The sequence below is a fragment of the Chironomus tepperi genome, unplaced genomic scaffold, assembly GCF_022539635.2.
Source record: "Chironomus tepperi strain 1889 unplaced genomic scaffold, CSIRO-AGI_Ctep_v1 contig_74, whole genome shotgun sequence".
In the NCBI taxonomy this organism is placed as follows: Eukaryota; Metazoa; Arthropoda; class Insecta; order Diptera; family Chironomidae; genus Chironomus; species Chironomus tepperi.
The window spans coordinates 156,205-174,680 of NW_027226196.1; the positions used below are offsets into that span (position 1 = coordinate 156,205).

General features: G+C 32.9%; 6 protein-coding genes and 1 long non-coding RNA gene across 7 annotated transcripts; 4 read left to right on the forward strand and 3 right to left on the reverse strand.

Annotated features, from left to right (window-relative positions):
- The first annotated feature begins 68 nt into the window (after positions 1 to 68).
- On the forward strand, positions 69 to 2,792 carry LOC139101097 (protein KRI1 homolog). The gene is made up of 3 exons (XM_070653973.1): positions 69 to 213; positions 272 to 1,686; positions 1,867 to 2,792. Exons 1-3 carry the CDS (start codon positions 81 to 83, stop codon positions 2,713 to 2,715), a joined length of 2,397 nt encoding a protein of 798 aa, XP_070510074.1. The 5' UTR covers positions 69 to 80; the 3' UTR covers positions 2,716 to 2,792.
- LOC139101098 (uncharacterized) lies at positions 2,711 to 4,832 on the reverse strand. Its single transcript, XR_011545508.1, has 3 exons — positions 4,698 to 4,832; positions 3,539 to 4,444; positions 2,711 to 3,176 (listed from the first exon to the last, which is right to left on the reverse strand). It is a non-coding gene; the product is annotated as an uncharacterized lncRNA (long non-coding RNA).
- Positions 4,833 to 5,833: 1,001 nt separating this feature from the next.
- On the reverse strand, positions 5,834 to 9,929 carry LOC139101109 (NEDD4-binding protein 1-like). The gene is made up of 4 exons (XM_070653985.1): positions 9,745 to 9,929; positions 6,482 to 7,751; positions 6,196 to 6,420; positions 5,834 to 6,133 (listed from the first exon to the last, which is right to left on the reverse strand). The coding sequence occupies exons 1-4, from the start codon at positions 9,853 to 9,855 to the stop codon at positions 5,979 to 5,981; spliced, it is 1,761 nt and encodes a 586-aa protein (XP_070510086.1). The 5' UTR covers positions 9,856 to 9,929; the 3' UTR covers positions 5,834 to 5,978.
- LOC139101110 (uncharacterized) lies at positions 7,669 to 9,749 on the reverse strand. The gene is made up of 3 exons (XM_070653987.1): positions 9,308 to 9,749; positions 9,132 to 9,247; positions 7,669 to 8,884 (listed from the first exon to the last, which is right to left on the reverse strand). The coding sequence occupies exons 1-3, from the start codon at positions 9,596 to 9,598 to the stop codon at positions 8,668 to 8,670; spliced, it is 624 nt and encodes a 207-aa protein (XP_070510088.1). The 5' UTR covers positions 9,599 to 9,749; the 3' UTR covers positions 7,669 to 8,667.
- Positions 9,930 to 10,217: 288 nt separating the features above from the next.
- Positions 10,218 to 12,745, forward strand: LOC139085601 (DDB1- and CUL4-associated factor 8). The gene is made up of 4 exons (XM_070633688.1): positions 10,218 to 10,830; positions 10,901 to 12,025; positions 12,082 to 12,211; positions 12,401 to 12,745. The coding sequence occupies exons 1-4, from the start codon at positions 10,466 to 10,468 to the stop codon at positions 12,653 to 12,655; spliced, it is 1,875 nt and encodes a 624-aa protein (XP_070489789.1). The 5' UTR covers positions 10,218 to 10,465; the 3' UTR covers positions 12,656 to 12,745.
- An 89-nt stretch (positions 12,746 to 12,834) lies between these two features.
- Positions 12,835 to 15,212, forward strand: LOC139085570 (uncharacterized). Its single transcript, XM_070633653.1, has 2 exons — positions 12,835 to 13,496; positions 13,737 to 15,212. Exons 1-2 carry the CDS (start codon positions 12,903 to 12,905, stop codon positions 15,099 to 15,101), a joined length of 1,959 nt encoding a protein of 652 aa, XP_070489754.1. The 5' UTR covers positions 12,835 to 12,902; the 3' UTR covers positions 15,102 to 15,212.
- Positions 15,213 to 17,061: 1,849 nt separating this feature from the next.
- LOC139101057 (larval cuticle protein A2B) lies at positions 17,062 to 17,702 on the forward strand. The gene is made up of 3 exons (XM_070653925.1): positions 17,062 to 17,076; positions 17,140 to 17,239; positions 17,305 to 17,702. The coding sequence occupies exons 1-3, from the start codon at positions 17,062 to 17,064 to the stop codon at positions 17,700 to 17,702; spliced, it is 513 nt and encodes a 170-aa protein (XP_070510026.1).
- Positions 17,703 to 18,476: the final 774 nt, after the last annotated feature.

Sequence of the window (18,476 nt, forward strand, 5' to 3'; positions counted from 1 at the left end):
CGGTCGAAAATAATTCAAATATTTTGCAATCAAAGCAACGCTTTAAAACTAAGTCAGTACGAAGTAAACATTCATTCAGCATGTCTAAAAAGGATAAAAATTTTAATAAAACTCTGTTTGACAGCGATAACGAGGAGGATCTAGCATTTGGTACCAACAAATCTTATGCCAAGCACTACGACGAATTCAGGAAAAAGGAGATACTCAGTCATCGTAAGTAAATTAATGTTAAATTCATAAAGTATATTCTCACGTGTAAACAATCTTCCAGTCAAAAACATTAGCGATGAAAGTAGCAGTGATGACGACGTTAGTACAGATGAGGAGCTTGAGAATCCTGAATTTGATAAGGAATTCTTCAATGCGCTGTCTTATTTAAAGAATAAAGATCCATCAAAATATGAGGAAATTCCGACATTCTTTAAAGACATTCCAACAGTGGAAGAAACAGTGAAAAATAAGCAACAGAGCAAGTCTCAAAAGCCAATTACAGTAGCTGATCATCAACGTGAGAGGTTGATTAAAACAGAAGGTCTTATGTCCGATGAAGAGGAACAAAATGCTGAAACTAATCCAGAAGACATGTCATACGTTGCTGAGCAACAAAAGATTAAGAACGAGCTCAAAAAGGCACTTTCTGGAAGTGACGATGAAGATGAGTTCCTTCAAGTTCGTAGTAAAACAAATGAAGAGATCCAACAGGAAAAGACAGACTATAAAAAGTGGTTGTCCGAGCAAAAAGGTCCAAAATCCATGAAACCATTAAAAGACTTTTGGACAAGCAATGAATTAAATAAGGAAGACAAGTTCCTTCGTGACTATATCCTCAACAAAAGATATCTTGAGAATGGTGAGGAAACAAATTTCAATGACCTAGTTGGAATATCCGACGACGAAGCTGAGTTTGAGAAACAAACTGAATATGAACATAAATACAATTTCCGATTTGAGGAACCAGATAATGAGTTCATTAAGCGATTTCCAAGAAAAATTGATGACACACTTCGTGTTGAGGACACAAGAAGGAAAGAAAAACGTAAGGAACGAGAAGAGAGGAAGGCAAAAGAAAAGGAACTTAAAATGAAGGACCTAAGGGAGTTACAGAACATTAGAAAACGTGAAATTGAAGAAAAATTAATGGTTCTTAAGGATGTTTCTGGCCGTGATGATTTTGAGATGAAGGAAGACGATTTAAATTCAGACTTCGATCCAGCAGAGCACGACAAGAGAATGGCTGCATTATTCGACAATCAATATTATGGAATCGATGAAGGCGAACAAAAACCACAATTTCCAGACATTGATGAGGAATTAAACATTGAGGATTGGGATAACTTTGATATTAGTAAAGTTCCATCACCTGAACAGGATGAAGATGAGCCACATTGTGAAGACGACGACTTTAATATGGATTGTGATTATGATCCACAAAAGGCAAAGAAGGATAAAATTCAGCAGGAATTAATAGACATGTCTAAAGGACGTAAACGAAAGAAGAAAGTCTCAAAATTAGCTGAAATCATCAAAAAGGATAAACCAGCCTTTGATCCTGAAGAAGGCAAAACTTACGAGGAATATCTTGATGAATATTATAAACTAGATTATGAGGACATCATTGGAGATCAGCCCTGTCGATTTAATTACGTTGAATGTGTGCCTAATGATTTTGGATTGACTGTTGAGGAGGTGAGTTGAGTGACTTAAGCTTAAAAATTTATTTAAATCTACAGATATAATTTTTAATCCTGAACATTAATTTGAATTCATTCAGTAATCCATTAAACTTCATTTTCGTTCAGTTCATCTAAATTTCAATTAACCGTTAAAAATCAAATTCTAAAAATCCGTTAAATTTATTCTTCCTAGATTTTAATGGCATCAAACAAGGAACTCAATCAGTGGGCCAGTCTTAAGAAAACAATGCAAAATCGTCCGAAAAATGTTGAAATGAATGATGTCGAGAAATATAATCGCTGGCGAAACAATATAGCTCTAAAGAAGAAAATTTTCAAAAGTATGTTCGGCGAGGCATCAGAGAGTGAAGATGATGAAGGTTCCGAAAGTGAATCAAAGGAAGTGCCAGCAAAATCAGAGGAAAAAACTGAAGCTGAAACTCCAGCAAAGAAGAAGAAAAAGAAAAACAAAAAGAAGAAGAAGTCACCAAATGTTGATACTCAAGCTAGCACTTCCATTTCAAATACACAAAAGCCTGTAAATAGTAAGCAAGAAGATGCTCCACGTGTAGATAATCAAAGTAATAAGAAGAAAGAAACAGAAAGTCAACAAAAGACTGAAAATAAAGTAACTCCAACAAAACAACAAAATGTTAAGCCACAAAATAGCAAAGTTGAAAAATCTAAGACCGAAAATAGCAAGGAACCAACAGTAGCAACAGAACCAACTTCAACTACAGATATTCCTAAAATAATGACCATTTTGCCATCCAGAAATCATCAAAATAGCAATAAACGAAAGCTTGAAGGCAGTCAGCAGCAGAAAAACAACTTCAAGAAGAGGAAATTCGACAACAAGCAGAACTGGAAGCAAAATGGCTCAACAACAAATGGAATCGCCGATGAAAGATTAAAAGCTTTTGGAATTAATCCAAAGAAATTTCACAATAAGGCCAAGTATGGTGGACAGAACCAGAAAAATCAAAATCAGACACAGAAAAGTCCGAAGCAGCAACAGAATAGGAAGAAAGAAAAAGTTTAAGGAAGTGAATACAAAGAATTTTTTTGTAAATTTTATTTTATCATCAATGATTTGGAAATTAAAAAATATTTAATGGATATGACTAGGTATTGTCCACAAATGATGTCCAAATTAGAAGATTCAAATCTTATGCTGGACATCACTAATGAACAACACCTATTGGAACTTTTATTTCTTCATATTTTAATGATGTCCGTGATGTCCTCGATTACGATGACCATGTCCATGATTTTCTAGAAAATCCTGATGATGTCCATGCCCGTGATCTGGTTCTTTCTTGATTATATCTCGGTTATGGCCATGGTGTCCTTGATTTCTGTTATCGTGGTATTCTTCATTTTTGTCATCATGATGGTACTTATTGGCATCGTTATGCTCGTCTACAAAACTGAATTCCATTTCAGGTTCTTTACAGTCGACACAATGTGCATCATGTCCTTCACTTCTGTGACCTGAAATTTCTATTAAAAAGTTTATATTGGAAGTGCCTGCAAAGTTTCATAACTTAAAGCCTGTAAAAGATGTCGTAATTGAATTAAGGAGGTTTATACAGCATAGAATTTCATAATTTAAGGTCAAGTTTGCAGAAGTTTGGTGACATTTGTTTGACCTTCCATAAATTAATTAATTCTATCCTTTGTTAATGCAGGTAGGATCTTGGTCTATAAATTGTTAGTTCTAAAACCCTTAATTAGGCCTTAAGTCACACTACACACTTGAAACGCAGTTCCAATGAAATTGTCACAAAATATACCGACAAGCTTCTCAACTCCTACTAATAATCCATAAAAGCACTTGAATATAAGAATTACTATCAACTTACCAAAGGAATTGACAGTTAAAATAATTAAAACAATTCCGAGAAACACAAAAATTGACTTCATTGTGACTTGTTTGACTTCCAAAAAGAATCTGAAGAAATTTAGAGAAATACTTTCTTCGGGTCGTGTCGTGCTTATAGTCTATTTTGGATGGAAATGTTCAAAAATTGAAGTACTCGACTAAAATGCATTTTAAGGATAATCAAAGGCTTTATAATGGATTTGAAAATTGTATGACTTTATGTCTAATTTATTAAACTCATAATAAGACATTAACAGCACATAAACTTTACATCCAGTATCTCCAAAACTATAATTTTCATACAAACATTTTTGGATATTTTTATCGACAGCATAGCATAGCATTTATGCAGGCATACACGTGAGAGAGAAAAAGAGTAAAATTGAGACTTCGTTCCTTGATTGTAGCAACGCAATATGCTACTTGTTTTTGTAAACAGTTAAGAAGAACATCCATTGATGATTAAATTCAATTTAATTTCGGTTTCTGTCTCTGTTTTGTCTGTCACGATCATTGTTTCTGTCATTGTTGTTGTTCCTATCATTGTTATTATTGTTTCTGTTGTTATCTCGGTCTCTGTCATTATTATTATCCCTGTTTCTGTTTTGGTTGTAGTTATCCCGGTCTCGATTGTTGCTGTCCCGATTTATGTCGCTGCTGTCCCGGTCTCGGTCTCTGTTGCTGCTGTCTCGATCTCGGTCTCTATTATTGTTATCCCGATCTCGGTCTCTATTGCTGCTGTCTCGATCTCGATTCTTACTATTATCGCGATCTCTGTCTCGCTCGCGTTCCTTACTTTTTGGTCCTTTAGGTCCGCCTTTCTCTTTTGATCCTCTTTCTCTAGAATGTTCACGGGATTCTCCTTTCTTCTTGCTTTTTGCCATTTCTGTTAATGAAATATTGAATTTTAATGATGAAAACTAATCCTGAATAGCACTTCATGTTCGCTAAGGCACTGCTACGTCGCCGCATTACCGGTAAGACGCAAAGTGGCCCTGACGACATTGTGATGACTGCTTTTGACCCATTTTTAAGTATTTTAGGTTAATATTCGGATCATTTTTAAAATTTCATCAAAAATGATCGTCCATACTCAAACTCTTTGTCTAAACCTATCCTTAGATGCCAATAATACTCACCGACTGAATTAACAGCCACAAGCAATATCAAAAGTGTTCCTAGTAAGATAAATGTCAACTTCATTGTGTCACAGTCAAAAAATGCCAATAAACTGAGTATTTTGAAGAAATTCTCATCTGCTTAAATAGGGGATATACCATGAGATCATTAAGAGTAGACAAAACAACTACAGTCAAGTGTTAAGCATCTTTGTTTTGACTTTGAAGTTTGTTATGTACAAAAATCAAATAAGATAATTAATAAAGTCAATATGATTATAAGAAATGAGGAATATGACTCAAGCTATTGATGCTGCATGTCAATTTATGCTGAATTATTAAGATCAGTGCTTAAATGTAAACAATGGATTTAATTTAAATCCTAGGATTTAATTTTAATCGCAGGATGTTTATCTAAAATTTAATTAAACATTCAATCATAGTAGTCAGTTGAAAAATGGCCCAAAATATTTACGACTTCTTATTAAATCTACTAATCCTAACTGCCTTAATATCTGGAATTCAATATGCATTCTATCGTGTTTATCGTTTTTTTACGAATCAAAATAATCAAAATGCTCGTCCTTATCAAATTTCAAGCTACATTCGAAATGATACAAATCGTCCATCCAATCCAATACCGAGGAGATCAATTAGAAATCGATCATTATCGCCAGAACAATTCATACGCATTCCGAGACCATCATCTTCAGATGTTAGGGGCAATACTTGCACCATTTGCTTGGCACCGTTAAGAAAAGATCAACTGCTACGTAAGCTATTTTGCAATCACATCTTTCATGAAGAATGCATTTTTAGCTGGCTAGGTCAAGAAGCAACTTGTCCAATTTGTCGACGGAATGTCATGAATCATTATTAAATTACTGCGGAAAATAGTGGAAGTTATCGATAAATTGACAAAACTGAACATTCGCTGAAAGCTGAACATAACGTTGATCAACTTTAATGGATTGTAATATTAAATAAAATTTAATTCTATTGACAAAGATCCAGCTCAAGATCCAGTTAGAATGTTCAATTCATTTCAGTTCAAAAATTCAAATTCCAAATCATCGTTAAAAATTTCAAGCTGAAAAAAGTCGTTAAAATTCAAATTTCAAAAATTCGTTAAGAAGCAAATTTGACATCAAAAGACATCATGTTTTAGAAATCATTATAAATGATTAACACTGTTCATTTCTTTATTACTCTCTAATATTCTTATTAACAGTTTATGCCGAAAAAAATAACATAAAATTAGTAAATCTTAAAAAATATAAAAACATGTTGTTTTGTAAGTTGTTACTTAAATAAAATATCATCTAACTTTGGTCCTGCTCTGCCGTACGGATCATCAGCTAATATAAACTCCCCAAAAACCCAATTATATCGTATTTGTCGCTTATTAATCACGTCCATCACATCCTTACAATCTTTCTTCATATTCTTGACATCACCTGTTGAATAAATTAATGAAAATAGCAACACAAAAGTTAAAGGCACAATCTCAAGAACTTACGAAACAAATCATTGCTAACAATAGCTGCATCAAGTTTAGCTGCTGATTCCAAAAGTATAAGATCATCATAAGATTTGGACGGAGTTGTGATAAGTTTGTTCCCGTCAAGCAGCTCCACCATTAGTGAATGATTTGATGACTTTTCACGACGTACTCGAAATTCAGGAACGACTGCTTTGACTTGAAATCCTTTGTTCTCAAAATAGGTAACTACTTGCTTTAATGCTGTTTATTAAATGGAACTTCATGTAAAATACATCACTGGATGTTATGCTGATTAACTTACCTTCAGCTGAAAATTCCTTAAAATCATTACTCATTGCTTTCTTACCAATTTCCGATGCTGTGAATCCCATAGCAACATTACTTCCGTCAATTAAAATTTTTCGTTTTTCACGTTCGTTTGGAGTTTTTCCAGTAACTGGCGTAGAATGCATAAGTTGTGGATTTCGTGCTGCATTCAATGGTGGTCTGAATGGATTATTTTGGATGCTTGATGGATTTATAGACACAGACTGAACTGGTCGTATCATTGATTGTACAACTTGCGATAAAGTTGGAATATTTTGATATTTTGATGGCAAAGGAACTGAATTAACACTGGAAGTAGCACTATTGAATGCTATGTGTGAAGGTTTTGGTATGGCATGTAAATTATTTGTTGTGGAAGCTCTATTATTTTGTGTATCAGATGATACAGCGGTACATAACTTCAATGGCACTTTTATAGGTGCAATTCCTTCCAACAATCCATTTGATTGAAGTTCCAGAACTTTTTCGACCATTTTTTTCTGTTTATATTTATTAATCCTGGCCTTTTGTCGTTCCCTACGTTTTTCCTTGTTCGATAATTCAGGTGATTTTTGGACGTCATGAGGAATCGGCGATAATGCAATAAAATCACTTCCAGCTGAGAATTGTGGCTTAGTTGGTGTTTTATCCTCAATAATTATGACTGAATCATCCGAGTTTGATTGCGTATCATTAACAATAATGACAGAATCTTCAACTTCCATTTGATCAGCAGACGGGCTTGACAACGACGTATAAAGTGGAACTTCTGAGAAGCTATTTGCTGATTTATCGACATAAAATATTGGCTGATTCTCAAGACTCGAATCAGGAGATTTTATGTCTTTAATATTTTTGGAACGTTCAACTTCTTTAAAGCTTTCAGCTATTAAGTCTACATATTGAGTGACTTTATCCTCAATTATTTCACCATCTTCTAAGTCATCATCACTAATGACAGTTACAGATTGATAAGCTTTGAGGTTCTCTTGATTGTCTTTAGATGTTGACGGTGCATTTTGATTGTTACTGCCCCTGATCCTCTTATATTCACTCAATGCATCAAGGAAGTTTGGCTTTTCTGGATTTTTTAACAATTTTTTAACTTTAAAATTCTTTCGGTTCTTGTCTCTTCCGTTTCTATTATTAAGACGCTTCAGTGGACGATTCATTTTATGGAAGTTCTTTCTATTGCCTCTATTCTGATTGTTATTGTTCTGTTGATGTTGTTGATTGTTGTTCGACGTTGTTGCTGCCGTTGATTCCTAAATTATTAAATTTTTAATGAGAAAGCAGGAAGTGAAATTCTAAAAACATAAAGCATGTAAAAATATACAAATTAGGGACGACTTTGCTGTCGATCATTGGAATGGTATTTACACTGTTGGTAGTCTAGAATTTGAGGAAGGAACTCAAAAACTGGGTAGATAAAGGCTCGAATTGTTATTAATTGAGATGTAGTGATGCTGAATAGTAGATTTGTGTCCTTTAATAAAGGAGTAACGGTGTCTATATGCAGGTCTTTAAGTCAAATTGCATTGTCACTAGCGATATATCAAAGTATTGTTGTCAGCGATCTCATGTCCTCATGTGAGTAATTGTTTCGATTCTACGTCCAAAACCCCATAAATTCACAAATCACCTAGCATCCCACGTCTCAATCAGTACAAAATTCAAGACTTTATCTACTTCCAGATTATATCCAAATTACCAACCCTGTTTCCAATGAGAGCCCATAAGAATGTCACCCATTTAGCCAAAACTCTCTAAATACTATCCAAAAAGCTTTCATCACTTAATGACAGTATTTGAAGAATTGTGACTGAATGGAGAGTCTCATAGTCAAGTCTCATTATACATTCGAATGGCTCAAGCTGTGGTTCTGTTGTTTTTGGCGAGATTCATTAATAATTTTGTCCACAGCGAGTCTCAAGGCTCTCCCTTTGAATCTCAATCACTCACAATGTCATTCAATAAAAGCTTAAAAGCTCAACATTTATTTCAATTTTCAATTCTCTTTAAAATAATCATCAACACACAAGAAAATGATGTTTTTTGTTTGTGGATACAATAAACACAACCAGATTACATAAGCACAAAAAGCTGATATTTTAAGAATAATGTCTGAATAAATATCATTTTGCTCTATAATAAATAAAGTCCTAAAGGCTATAAAATAATTTAATTTAATTTTTCGAGTTCCTCAATTTCCATGTTAATGTTAGTTCTGGCAGTTCCTTCATATTTATCACGCAATGTTTGATTCGAGTAGATAGATGGAATCATCAGTAAAGTTTTAAGCATTTTCAGTCTATCCTTTTTGTATGAGTCATCATTGTCAGACGAGTATTCTTTCTCAACATTTCGTGTATATTGATTATAGTCCTCGTTAGATGAACTAAAATGAGTCATAAGTGGGATTTTTATATTTCGTGAGGTCAGGGTTGCTATTTTATTGTTGCTATGATCAGAAAGAATTTGAGTCAGAAGGAATCACAGGTTCTTAGTCCTAGAGGACAATACAGCAAGCCTACAACTCACTTTCTGTCAAAAACTCTGCCTATGATAAAGCAACAGTTGCGTCACAGTTGCTTTATCACAAACACCTGATCAACAACTCTGTAAGGATATTGATGTAACTTTACCCCAAAATAACTAATTCAAGGTCTTTAAAAATATCGACATCGTCTTGAAAGTCTTCTACATCATCAGTCAATGTGCTATCTTGTAGCATACGCAAGATTCGATTGATTAGTGCTGTCTAAAATGAGTTAATTTCATCATAATCAAGCGGGATGTTATGAAAATGATAAAAACTTACATCTTTGATTCCAGCTTGTTCAACAAAAAGCTTAAATTCATCGCAATTATCCTGAACTTTATCTTCCTTGCCATCAAAATGATAGTATTGGAAGATACTAGCGAATATTAATGCACAACTTAATGTCTCATCGTCTGTAAATTCCCTAATCACTTCCATCTTTTTTTCAATCATATTTAAATTATGATAATGACGATTTGAATACTGTTCCTCAATTTTCTTCTGCCATTCACTTAATACTTCATCAGAAATGCTTAATTTACGCTTACAAACTGATTTAAATACTTCCATTTTTAATACTCAAATAAATTGTGATAAAAGCTGTAAGTCTGATTTTTCAGTTTTCCCGACATGCGCAACGCACATATTAAGGCATAGATCTCTAAATATATTATGGTATTTTTCTTTGTTTTCAAAGGAATCTATGAACAACTTACATCAGGTTTGTTCTTGTTCTTTTTTCCTTTTCCCCTTCTCCGTCTCATTATTCTTTTCTTACCTCCGTTGTTCTGTTGCTTATCCTGCTTTACAGACCGTTTATTTTTCATTCTACGCTAATTAACTTGCTGTTTTTTAATCAATTTCAATAAATTTGAAATTTTGAACAAAATAAAAACTAGTAAAAAATGTTTGCATAAAGCGGAACAGAAGCGCATTTTACATTGATTCCATTAAGCATATAGTCAGGTGTAATTGTACGTCCATCGAAATGCATTATGACATTGGCTTCATTTACAGGAACGGTCATTAAATCTATCAGAGTGTGCCGAGTTTTTTTGACAGTAAATTGTATACGGGTGCGTTTTAGCCAAGGAAAAAGTATAGTCTTCCTTACTTGTATTACTTACAACTGATCAGCAAATAAGTTCATTTCAGTCCAGTTTCGTTAAGCTCATTTCGGTTCATTTTTTAAGATTTGACAAATTCCTTTGAAAATAATACTTTAACTAAGTTTTAACCAGTTTATTGGTATCTAAAATATCATTAAAGTGATAATTATATCAAAATTCATAAAATCTTTCTACGAAAGACTGAAAAAATTGCATAAATATGCAACAATAAAAATCACAACAACAACTAAAGAATTTTTGCAAAATAAACTTTAATATTGTCAAAAAATCGTCTAGGAAACATTAAATTAACTTAATAAGTGTATAAATGGAAGCAGAAAATCAAAGTCCATCGAAAAAGAGTGAAGACTCGAACGATTCCAATGAAAATAGAGAGAAAAAAGAAGAAAATAATGAGCAAGCAAGTACATCGTCAAAAAGCAACAATATAGAGATTAAGGCAGTCACAAAGAGGCGAAATTATCGTCGTAGAACCGACGAGAGCAGTGATGATGAAGAGATGAATGAAGTAGATCCAGAAAATCAAAATGTCAGTGCAAATATAGAGGATAATAGTAATATTAATGAAAATGCTCCTGCACAAAATGAGAATATTGAGGCTGTTGAGGACGAAGATGGAATGAACAGTGATAATAACGATAGTGGAAATAATGAAGCAAGTAATCATGACAGGTAAGCTGGATGCTTTGCTAGATCTTAATCCATAAATATTAATTAATGCCCATTTTCCCCAAAAATACAGTCATGACACATCAGATGATTCAGATTCAGATTTCAGCTTTACATCGCCACTATCTCCACTACTTCGTTTCGGACTAGGAAGTCGCAGGATCTTTGGATCACACAGTGACAGTTCGGATTCTTTTGAGGATAATGAGGAAATTCGCGAAAAAGCGAATAAAACCACGACTGAAGTTATGAATAAGGAAACTCCATTACACAATAATTTTTCATGGCCTAATGTCCTGTTGAATCGTGAAAAAGGATTTTACTGTAAGCAAAATGAAGCTCGATATCTTAATCATCGTAAGAATTTTGAAAGGAACTTTTATGGATCATTAAATGCTGTTGAACGATTAGAATTAATGAGTAAATTAAATGATCATTTTGGCTGCGTTAACTGTTTAGGATTTAGCAAAAATGGTCAATATCTATTATCAGGCAGTGATGATTTACGTGTCATTTTGTGGAATTGGTATAATGGCAAGGCACTAACGTCCGCAAATAGTAAACACAAGAAAAACATCTTCCAGACTAAATTTTATGATGAATCTGACATTGTTATGAAAGCTATTAGTGCTTCAGCTGAAGGAAGCATTTCACTTCATCAATATACAGGCGATGGTGGACATACGGAAAAACAAGTTTATACTCATGCTGGTGCTGTACATAAAATTGCAGTCTCAGAAGCTCACAATGTAATTTATTCGTGTGGCGAAGACGGACTTATTATTGAGTTTGATTATCGCTCAAAAAATCCCACAAAATTAACGACTGTACGTGAAAAGCATAGGAAAATTCCACTTTTCAGCATCACCGCTCATCCTCACGAATATAAATATGCTGTAAGTGGACGTGATCAATTCGTGCGAGTTTATGATAGACGTAATGCAAAGCAAGTTTTAACAAGACATTGTCCACAAGAATTACTTGAAAGGAACACAACTGTCCGATATATTTCGTGCTGTGTCTATAATTACAATGGAACTGAATTGTTGGCTAGTTTTAATGATGAACATATTTATCTATTTGATACCAATAACACAAGTTTGGGATCATTTGTACATAAATACCAAGGACATGTCAATTCTGCAACTATTAAAGGTGTTAATTTCTATGGTCCTCGTAGTGAATTTATTGTTACTGGGTAGGATATTCAGTTTATGCTGTTATACTTATAACTAATTTTCATTAAATTTACAGTTCGGACTGCAGTCACATTTTCTTTTATGAGAAGCATAGCGAATCAATTGTGCAATTTATGGAAGGAGATGAAAATGGAATTGTTAATGTTTTGGAACCACATCCAATATACCCAGTTCTTGCAACTTCAGTAAGTTTAGTTTTTAATCCGGTGACACAAATTTTTAATCCGAAGATTAAATTTTTAATCCAGTGATTTAGTCGAAAAATTCATTTGAATTTTTGAAAACCGTTAAATTTGGAAAAAAAAGTTATTGTTATTTTCGGGCATTTTACGCATTAATAATACTATTGACTAATTGTTTTATTTCTCATTCAGGGATTAGATAAGGATATCAAAATTTGGATGCCTTCAAACGATAATTTCGTACTTGATAAGGAGAATTTAAAGAAATGTGTCAACGAAAATGTTAAGAATATATATGAGAGCAATCAGCATGCAACTTTTTCGTTAGATCCAACAATAATTGAATTGGCTAGAAGATTTTTTCAACGTCATAGAGATCCTTCGGTCTCGCCAAATCCTCTGGCATTCGCTTATCCAAATTCGGACACGTCCGATGATTCAGATTAATTTTTCGATGTAAAAATTTAAAGATTTTAAGAACTGTATCAAAGGAAATTAAATAAAATAAAACAAAATTTATGGATTTTTAGGAAAAAATTAACGGTTTTTTGAAATTTGAATTCCGTTAAAAACTCACGTTTCAACCAATCCATGTAAATGATTGTATACAAAAAATTTCAGTTATAAACAAACTCTTGTGAAATTCATTAAAATTAAAGTTTATGTAGTTAAAATACTTAATTAGCATATAAAAATGCCAGTAACAACACGTTCTAAACGTAAAACCATAGATATGGGTGAAGTTGATGTGATTCCCAAGAAGAAACTCATAAAATTGGTGGATATAACAAACAAAAAGGGTAAAAATGGAATTAAACAAAATGATAAAAGCCAATTAACAAGTCAAAAGAGTGACAGTGTGCTTTACGCACGAAAGCCAACAATTCCTGTTGATTCAGATGTCAAATCAACAACTTCTAGCCAGTTGCCACCAATTTCGAGTAGACTTCAGGAATTTCCTACAATTCAAACCCAATCAAACGTTGAAGAAGCTTTGAAAATCATGAAAAAAGTCAAAGCAGCATTGAAAAAAGGATATAGCAATGTTCCAGAACGTCTACAGCTTGATGTAGTTCCTGATTGCCTCTTTGATACTGAAAAATGTCACAAAAATCATAGTTCAGATAATTTGCCGCGAAAAGCACCAATTGAGAATACCTTTGTTACAAAGCTGTATCTCGCTGAAGAGCGACACTTCCAATTTTGTCATCATGTCCGGCGAAACATAGTGGCTTGCAAATTAAATCCTGGATCTGATATCTGCTTGTGTATAATCCAGGAGATTATGGTAAGTTACAGATAGTTTTTCAAAATTAAGAAGTTTCTAGATGTTGGACATGTTCAGACATACAGACTATAGATGAGTGAGAAACTTAATTTAACTAATTCACCAAACTTTCACAAAAAAAACCGGTAATTTTGAAAATTTAAAAACATTGAGAATTTTGAATTTTTGAAATCCGTTAAAATTTTGAATTTCGAAGATCCGTTATAATTCAATATATTAATAATGTCCCTCTTTTTGCAGAAATTCAAATCCAAGGACGCTCATTATTCGACAAATTTTGTTCTATCGGAATTACACAATGTTTTCATCACAATACTCAACACATTCCCACCATGTCACATACAGGACTCATATCTACGACTTTTTACCTCACCTGTTAAAATTGAAGGGTTGCCTGAAAGGAAGCAAATTTTACCAACGATATTTGATCTCATACACGACCTAATTTATATTAATGATAATCCAAAACTAGATGAATCAATTAAGATCGATTTTAATAAGAACTTTTATATGTGGGATTTAGAGCATAGTGAAAATGCTTCATTTTCAAAATTATCACGTAATGATCGTTTCAATCGAGTTTTTATGGTACTGGATTTACTTGTTCGGGTTCTTGAATATGATACAGCAATGTTTGTCAGTAAATATTCACATCAATTTGCATCGACGATTAACAAAAAGCAAACAAAACCTCTACTATGCTCAGTTATATGGAAAGAATATGGAAATCTTATGTCCATTAATGCAACAGTCAAGAATATCATCTCAACATTTGTAGTCATGACTGCACTTAAATATCCAGTGGAAAAAATCAGAGTAATCTCACGACTCCTTAATCTAATAATCAATGTCATAAATATGTACGAATATCCAGAAGAGACCATCCAGTACCCAGTTTATAAAGCATACACATCAAATCTAGTGAATGAGATACAAAAGACAGTCGAAAGCTCAGTTTATTACTCAATGGAACTTTACATCGATGTAATTGAGAATTTAAGATCTCCGATGGTCCGGATGTTGCTTGCAAATCAAGTGTACTCAAAAATCATTGGCCAGAACTTGCCAATTTCTCTCAATGTTCCTTTCAAAGCTATTTTAAATCGTGATTTTCAAAAATTCTCAAAATCAACAAAAGTTCTGGTTGAACAGAAGAAGGACGAGACATATCCAAGATTTGACGCTAAGAAAACAGCCAAAAAATGCCGAGTAACGCAAGATAACTTTATTAAATTAATGATGCTTTATTCAGATGCTGTAATTAAGAATTATCATTTAATTGACATCATAAATGAGATAAAGCAAGCACAAGAATGCTCATCAGACGTAGAAATGAAATATCAGCCGACTATTTCCAAGTTTGCAGACTTCATGAAACAGCTGGAGAGCATTGATCTCAATGAGAAAGTTAGTCTACGAACGGTTGATTTACATACTCAAAATTTGGTTCACATTCGACTGACTAAGGACAATTGCACATTTTATCGTAATGAAATTAGGAACGTTCCACTCATAATCAAGTTGATACAGAAATGTCATCAAAAGTATGACTCACAATTTGATGAGTGGTTGAAGATGGTCGATGAGATGCAGCGAAAGATCTAATAACATTAAGCTTAGACTTTTATATATTTTTTGTTGCCAAAGACAGTACTTATTAGTTTTATAAGAAGTTAAATAAATGTAAGAAGTTAAATACACATTATAGAAGCTATATTGAGGAAAGATTTTGTTGTTCATTAATTTTATATAAATATAATTATTGGCTTTTTAAAATAATTACAGGTGAATCACGAACAATCGAATTATTTTAATTCGGTTATTTTTTAGATTTTATAATTTGAACGTTTAAAAAACATTTGAACTGTTTTCGAGCACTTAAATAAGAAATTGTATGATTTCAAAAACTGAATTTTAAAAACATTTGAATGGTTTCAAATTTGATATTCGGAACATTTGTATGGTTTCGAAAATGAACTTAAAACATTTGTAGAGTTTTCAAACATTTAAAAAACTATTGTATGATTTGCTATAGCTTTAAAACATTTGTAGGGTTCTAATCACTTAAATCAACACTTATATGTTTTTTGAATAAGAAATTCATTTATTTCAGCTTTTGTATTGTTTTCATGTTTACGTTAAACTTTTAAAATTCTTTCTTTTTTGAACTTCAAATTCAAATTTAATATTACCGTTAAAATAAAAATAATTATGAATTCTTCACATAACACAATAATCTTGACATATGTTGACTTAAAACATTTCAAACTATAATTAACGATCATTAAGATATCAATCTAAATTACTGTCTATCAATATCCATTAAAATTGATATTGAATTTTTCCATTCAACTCTATTTCTGCTTCACAACTTTTTCAGAAGACATAAAAAAAATAATAAAGAAATTAAATCGATTATTAACGCACTTTTTAGAGCACAGAAAAGTTACTCATGAGTAAAATGCAAAAAAATATTTATCAACATTGTTGATTCTTTAGCCAGAAATCACATAATCGATAGAATTGCCAAATGACAAAATTATTAATTTGATGGCTTATTTAACACTGCTGACTACAACATCATCCGACCGCGACCACTAATTATGCATTAATCTAATGTGCATTAAATGCAAATTTGTATCTAAATGGTGTGATTTAAAATTATCAGTAAGTTATAATCTGATCCAGTACATAAGATAATCAGCAGGTTTGTAATTCAGAAATTATTGCGGTGAATTCACTCACATGTTGCGGTATTTCCAATTTTTTATTTGCTTCCCGGCATTTTTTCTTGCTGATTTATAACTTTGATTTCTTTACACTTGTGCATCGATACCAGAGGTGGTTATTTTGGGTTTATATTGGAATTTTTTGGCAGTTCGACATCAATGTATGATGTCCTTATAGTTATAAGGCTGAGCAGACGTCACTAGGTTCATAAACGTTCGAAAATTCTAGTCAACAACTTAAGTACGCAGCCAGAATCCAGGAAACAAGAGATTTTTCTCCCGGATCTTTGTCATTTACAGATCTAATGCATCCTGTGCTGCAAACTGAAATCACCAGGGTGTCACTCCATGTCCACATTGACAGCAAGATGTGAAAGTGCCTGACAACAACATGAGGACTGATTTTGGTACATTTTCAAGGTTAGAATATTAAATTTGCTGCATCGAGCTATTCGCAACAGAACTAGGAACAGCAACCAAGTGTAAAGCAGCACTCAAGCAAAAGTCAACACCGAATAGTTAAAATTGATCAATCAAAAGACACATATGTGATAATTCACACAATAGCAGCTCTGCCTCCAACAACAATAAGGAAAAAAGGTATTAAAGAAATTTAATTAACTTTATTTTTCGAACCAAGAAGTAAGTAGCTTTTTGAAAAAAAAGAAAAAGAAAAATAATAAGTGATTTTTTTTCCATTTTTCCATTTTTTTTTGTAGAAATGTTGGGGTGTTGAATAATTTCTTTTGTGGCTATAAATAACGTGCATTATCAGTTATTGAGCATTAGTTGAGTTTTGGATTTTTGAGTTAAAGCATTTCATGAAATTACCAATTATGGCATTTATTAAAGTAAATATTTTTTTAACAAGTCAGGATTTTCATAACCTAAAAAAAAACTTTCAATTTCTTTAGATTTTCACAATTATTGCCATAACATCACTGGTCAGTGCTGAATACGATGATGAACATTCAGTTGGATATAGTTATGCAAAGTTTAGTGGACCTGTCAGTGGTATGTCAATAAAATTGGATATAACTGGAAGTGCCTTTTTAATTTTAACAATTTACCTTCCACAGGTCCAGCAAAGGAAGTCGTAACACATGACAAGCATCATGGAACTTCAGTTGACTATATCGCAAAGCCTGATTATCAATTCGAGTACGGAGTTGAAGATCCAAAGTCACACGTTTCACAGTTCCGCAAAGAAAACAGACATGACGATGCAGTTGTTGGTGAATATAGCTACACAGATCCACTCGGTCATGTCCGACTTGTCAAATATACAGCTGATAAAGTTCATGGTTTTCGTGCTGAAATTTATGTTGATGGAAAATTAGAACAGCCACATGGATCACAAGCAGTTCCACAAGAAAATCATCATCATCATCCAAGTCATCAACAGGCAAGAGATTATGATTCACATGATGAGGTTAAGGAAGAAGAGGGTGGAGATTACGATAGCAATGAATATTAAGTGACTTAGTTGTATCCAAATTTATTGTTATTATACCTCATTATTATTGGAATTATCAACATAGACCATAGACGACGATTTTATTAGACGTTAAGTTGTTTAACCAAAGAGCTGTTTACTACTTTGTGGAGATAGTTGAGTGGAATGTGATTATCGGTGGCTGTTAACTTTGTGAGCTGCTAAGGAAAGAATTGAGAATTTAAGATTGAGAAACAGTGGGCATTATGAGATGTTTCATGGATAAATATTGATCATCTTTAAGTTTCTGGAACAAGCAAAACTAGAGACATTGTGTTCAATTATAAAGATCAAGCTTTCAAGCCTTTATGAGACGTTTCTTCATTCCAATCTGGATCTGAATTCAAAATTCAATCAAATAATCATGAAATCAGCTTAATAGAGGCTTTTACTGTAATTAAGCTGATAAATCGAAAGATTAGATATGGTTAAACTTTGAAGATACATCCTTAACACTTGACAACATGTTAGAATTCCAAGTGGACAAAAATATGTTAGAACAAGTTATCAACTGGATATTGATTTGCCATCAACTAGTTATAACGTATTTGCGTCCACTCGGGAATTGGTTTTCAGTGTACACTGGACTTGATGTTTATCCTAGAAGGTATGGTCTATGGTATACTCAAGTCTAGCAGTCAATGGCTGATTCTACATCCAAAAGTCAAGAAAAAACTATTCAATCCATCCTATTCCATTTAAAATCATGAATGTTGAATTATTCCGAGTAGCACAACATAACAAAGGCATCCTCAT

Excerpts from the sequence above, each read along its gene's own strand:
- LOC139101057 (XM_070653925.1), top strand. Across the intron at positions 17,240-17,304 it reads GTTTAGTGGACCTGTCAGTG|GTCCAGCAAAGGAAGTCGTA; the intron begins GTATGTCAATAA and ends TACCTTCCACAG.
- LOC139101109 (XM_070653985.1), bottom strand. The coding sequence starts at position 9,855 with ATGAAAAATAAACGGTCTGTAAAGCAGGATAAGCAACAGAACAACGGA. Across the intron at positions 7,752-9,744 it reads AGAACAAGAACAAACCTGAT|GAATCAACGGCAGCAACAAC; the intron begins GTAAGTTGTTCA and ends TTAATAATTTAG. Across the intron at positions 6,134-6,195 it reads TGTTAGCAATGATTTGTTTC|GTGATGTCAAGAATATGAAG; the intron begins GTAAGTTCTTGA and ends TTTATTCAACAG.
- LOC139085570 (XM_070633653.1), top strand. The coding sequence starts at position 12,903 with ATGCCAGTAACAACACGTTCTAAACGTAAAACCATAGATATGGGTGAA. Across the intron at positions 13,497-13,736 it reads GTATAATCCAGGAGATTATG|AAATTCAAATCCAAGGACGC; the intron begins GTAAGTTACAGA and ends CTCTTTTTGCAG.
- LOC139101097 (XM_070653973.1), top strand. The coding sequence starts at position 81 with ATGTCTAAAAAGGATAAAAATTTTAATAAAACTCTGTTTGACAGCGAT. Across the intron at positions 214-271 it reads AAAGGAGATACTCAGTCATC|TCAAAAACATTAGCGATGAA; the intron begins GTAAGTAAATTA and ends ACAATCTTCCAG. Across the intron at positions 1,687-1,866 it reads TTGGATTGACTGTTGAGGAG|ATTTTAATGGCATCAAACAA; the intron begins GTGAGTTGAGTG and ends TATTCTTCCTAG.
- LOC139101110 (XM_070653987.1), bottom strand. The coding sequence starts at position 9,598 with ATGGAAGTATTTAAATCAGTTTGTAAGCGTAAATTAAGCATTTCTGAT. Across the intron at positions 9,248-9,307 it reads AACAAGCTGGAATCAAAGAT|ACAGCACTAATCAATCGAAT; the intron begins GTAAGTTTTTAT and ends AACTCATTTTAG. Across the intron at positions 8,885-9,131 it reads CTTGAATTAGTTATTTTGGG|TTCATCTAACGAGGACTATA; the intron begins GTAAAGTTACAT and ends GACTCATTTTAG.
- LOC139085601 (XM_070633688.1), top strand. The coding sequence starts at position 10,466 with ATGGAAGCAGAAAATCAAAGTCCATCGAAAAAGAGTGAAGACTCGAAC. Across the intron at positions 10,831-10,900 it reads GAAGCAAGTAATCATGACAG|TCATGACACATCAGATGATT; the intron begins GTAAGCTGGATG and ends CCAAAAATACAG. Across the intron at positions 12,212-12,400 it reads ACCCAGTTCTTGCAACTTCA|GGATTAGATAAGGATATCAA; the intron begins GTAAGTTTAGTT and ends TTTCTCATTCAG.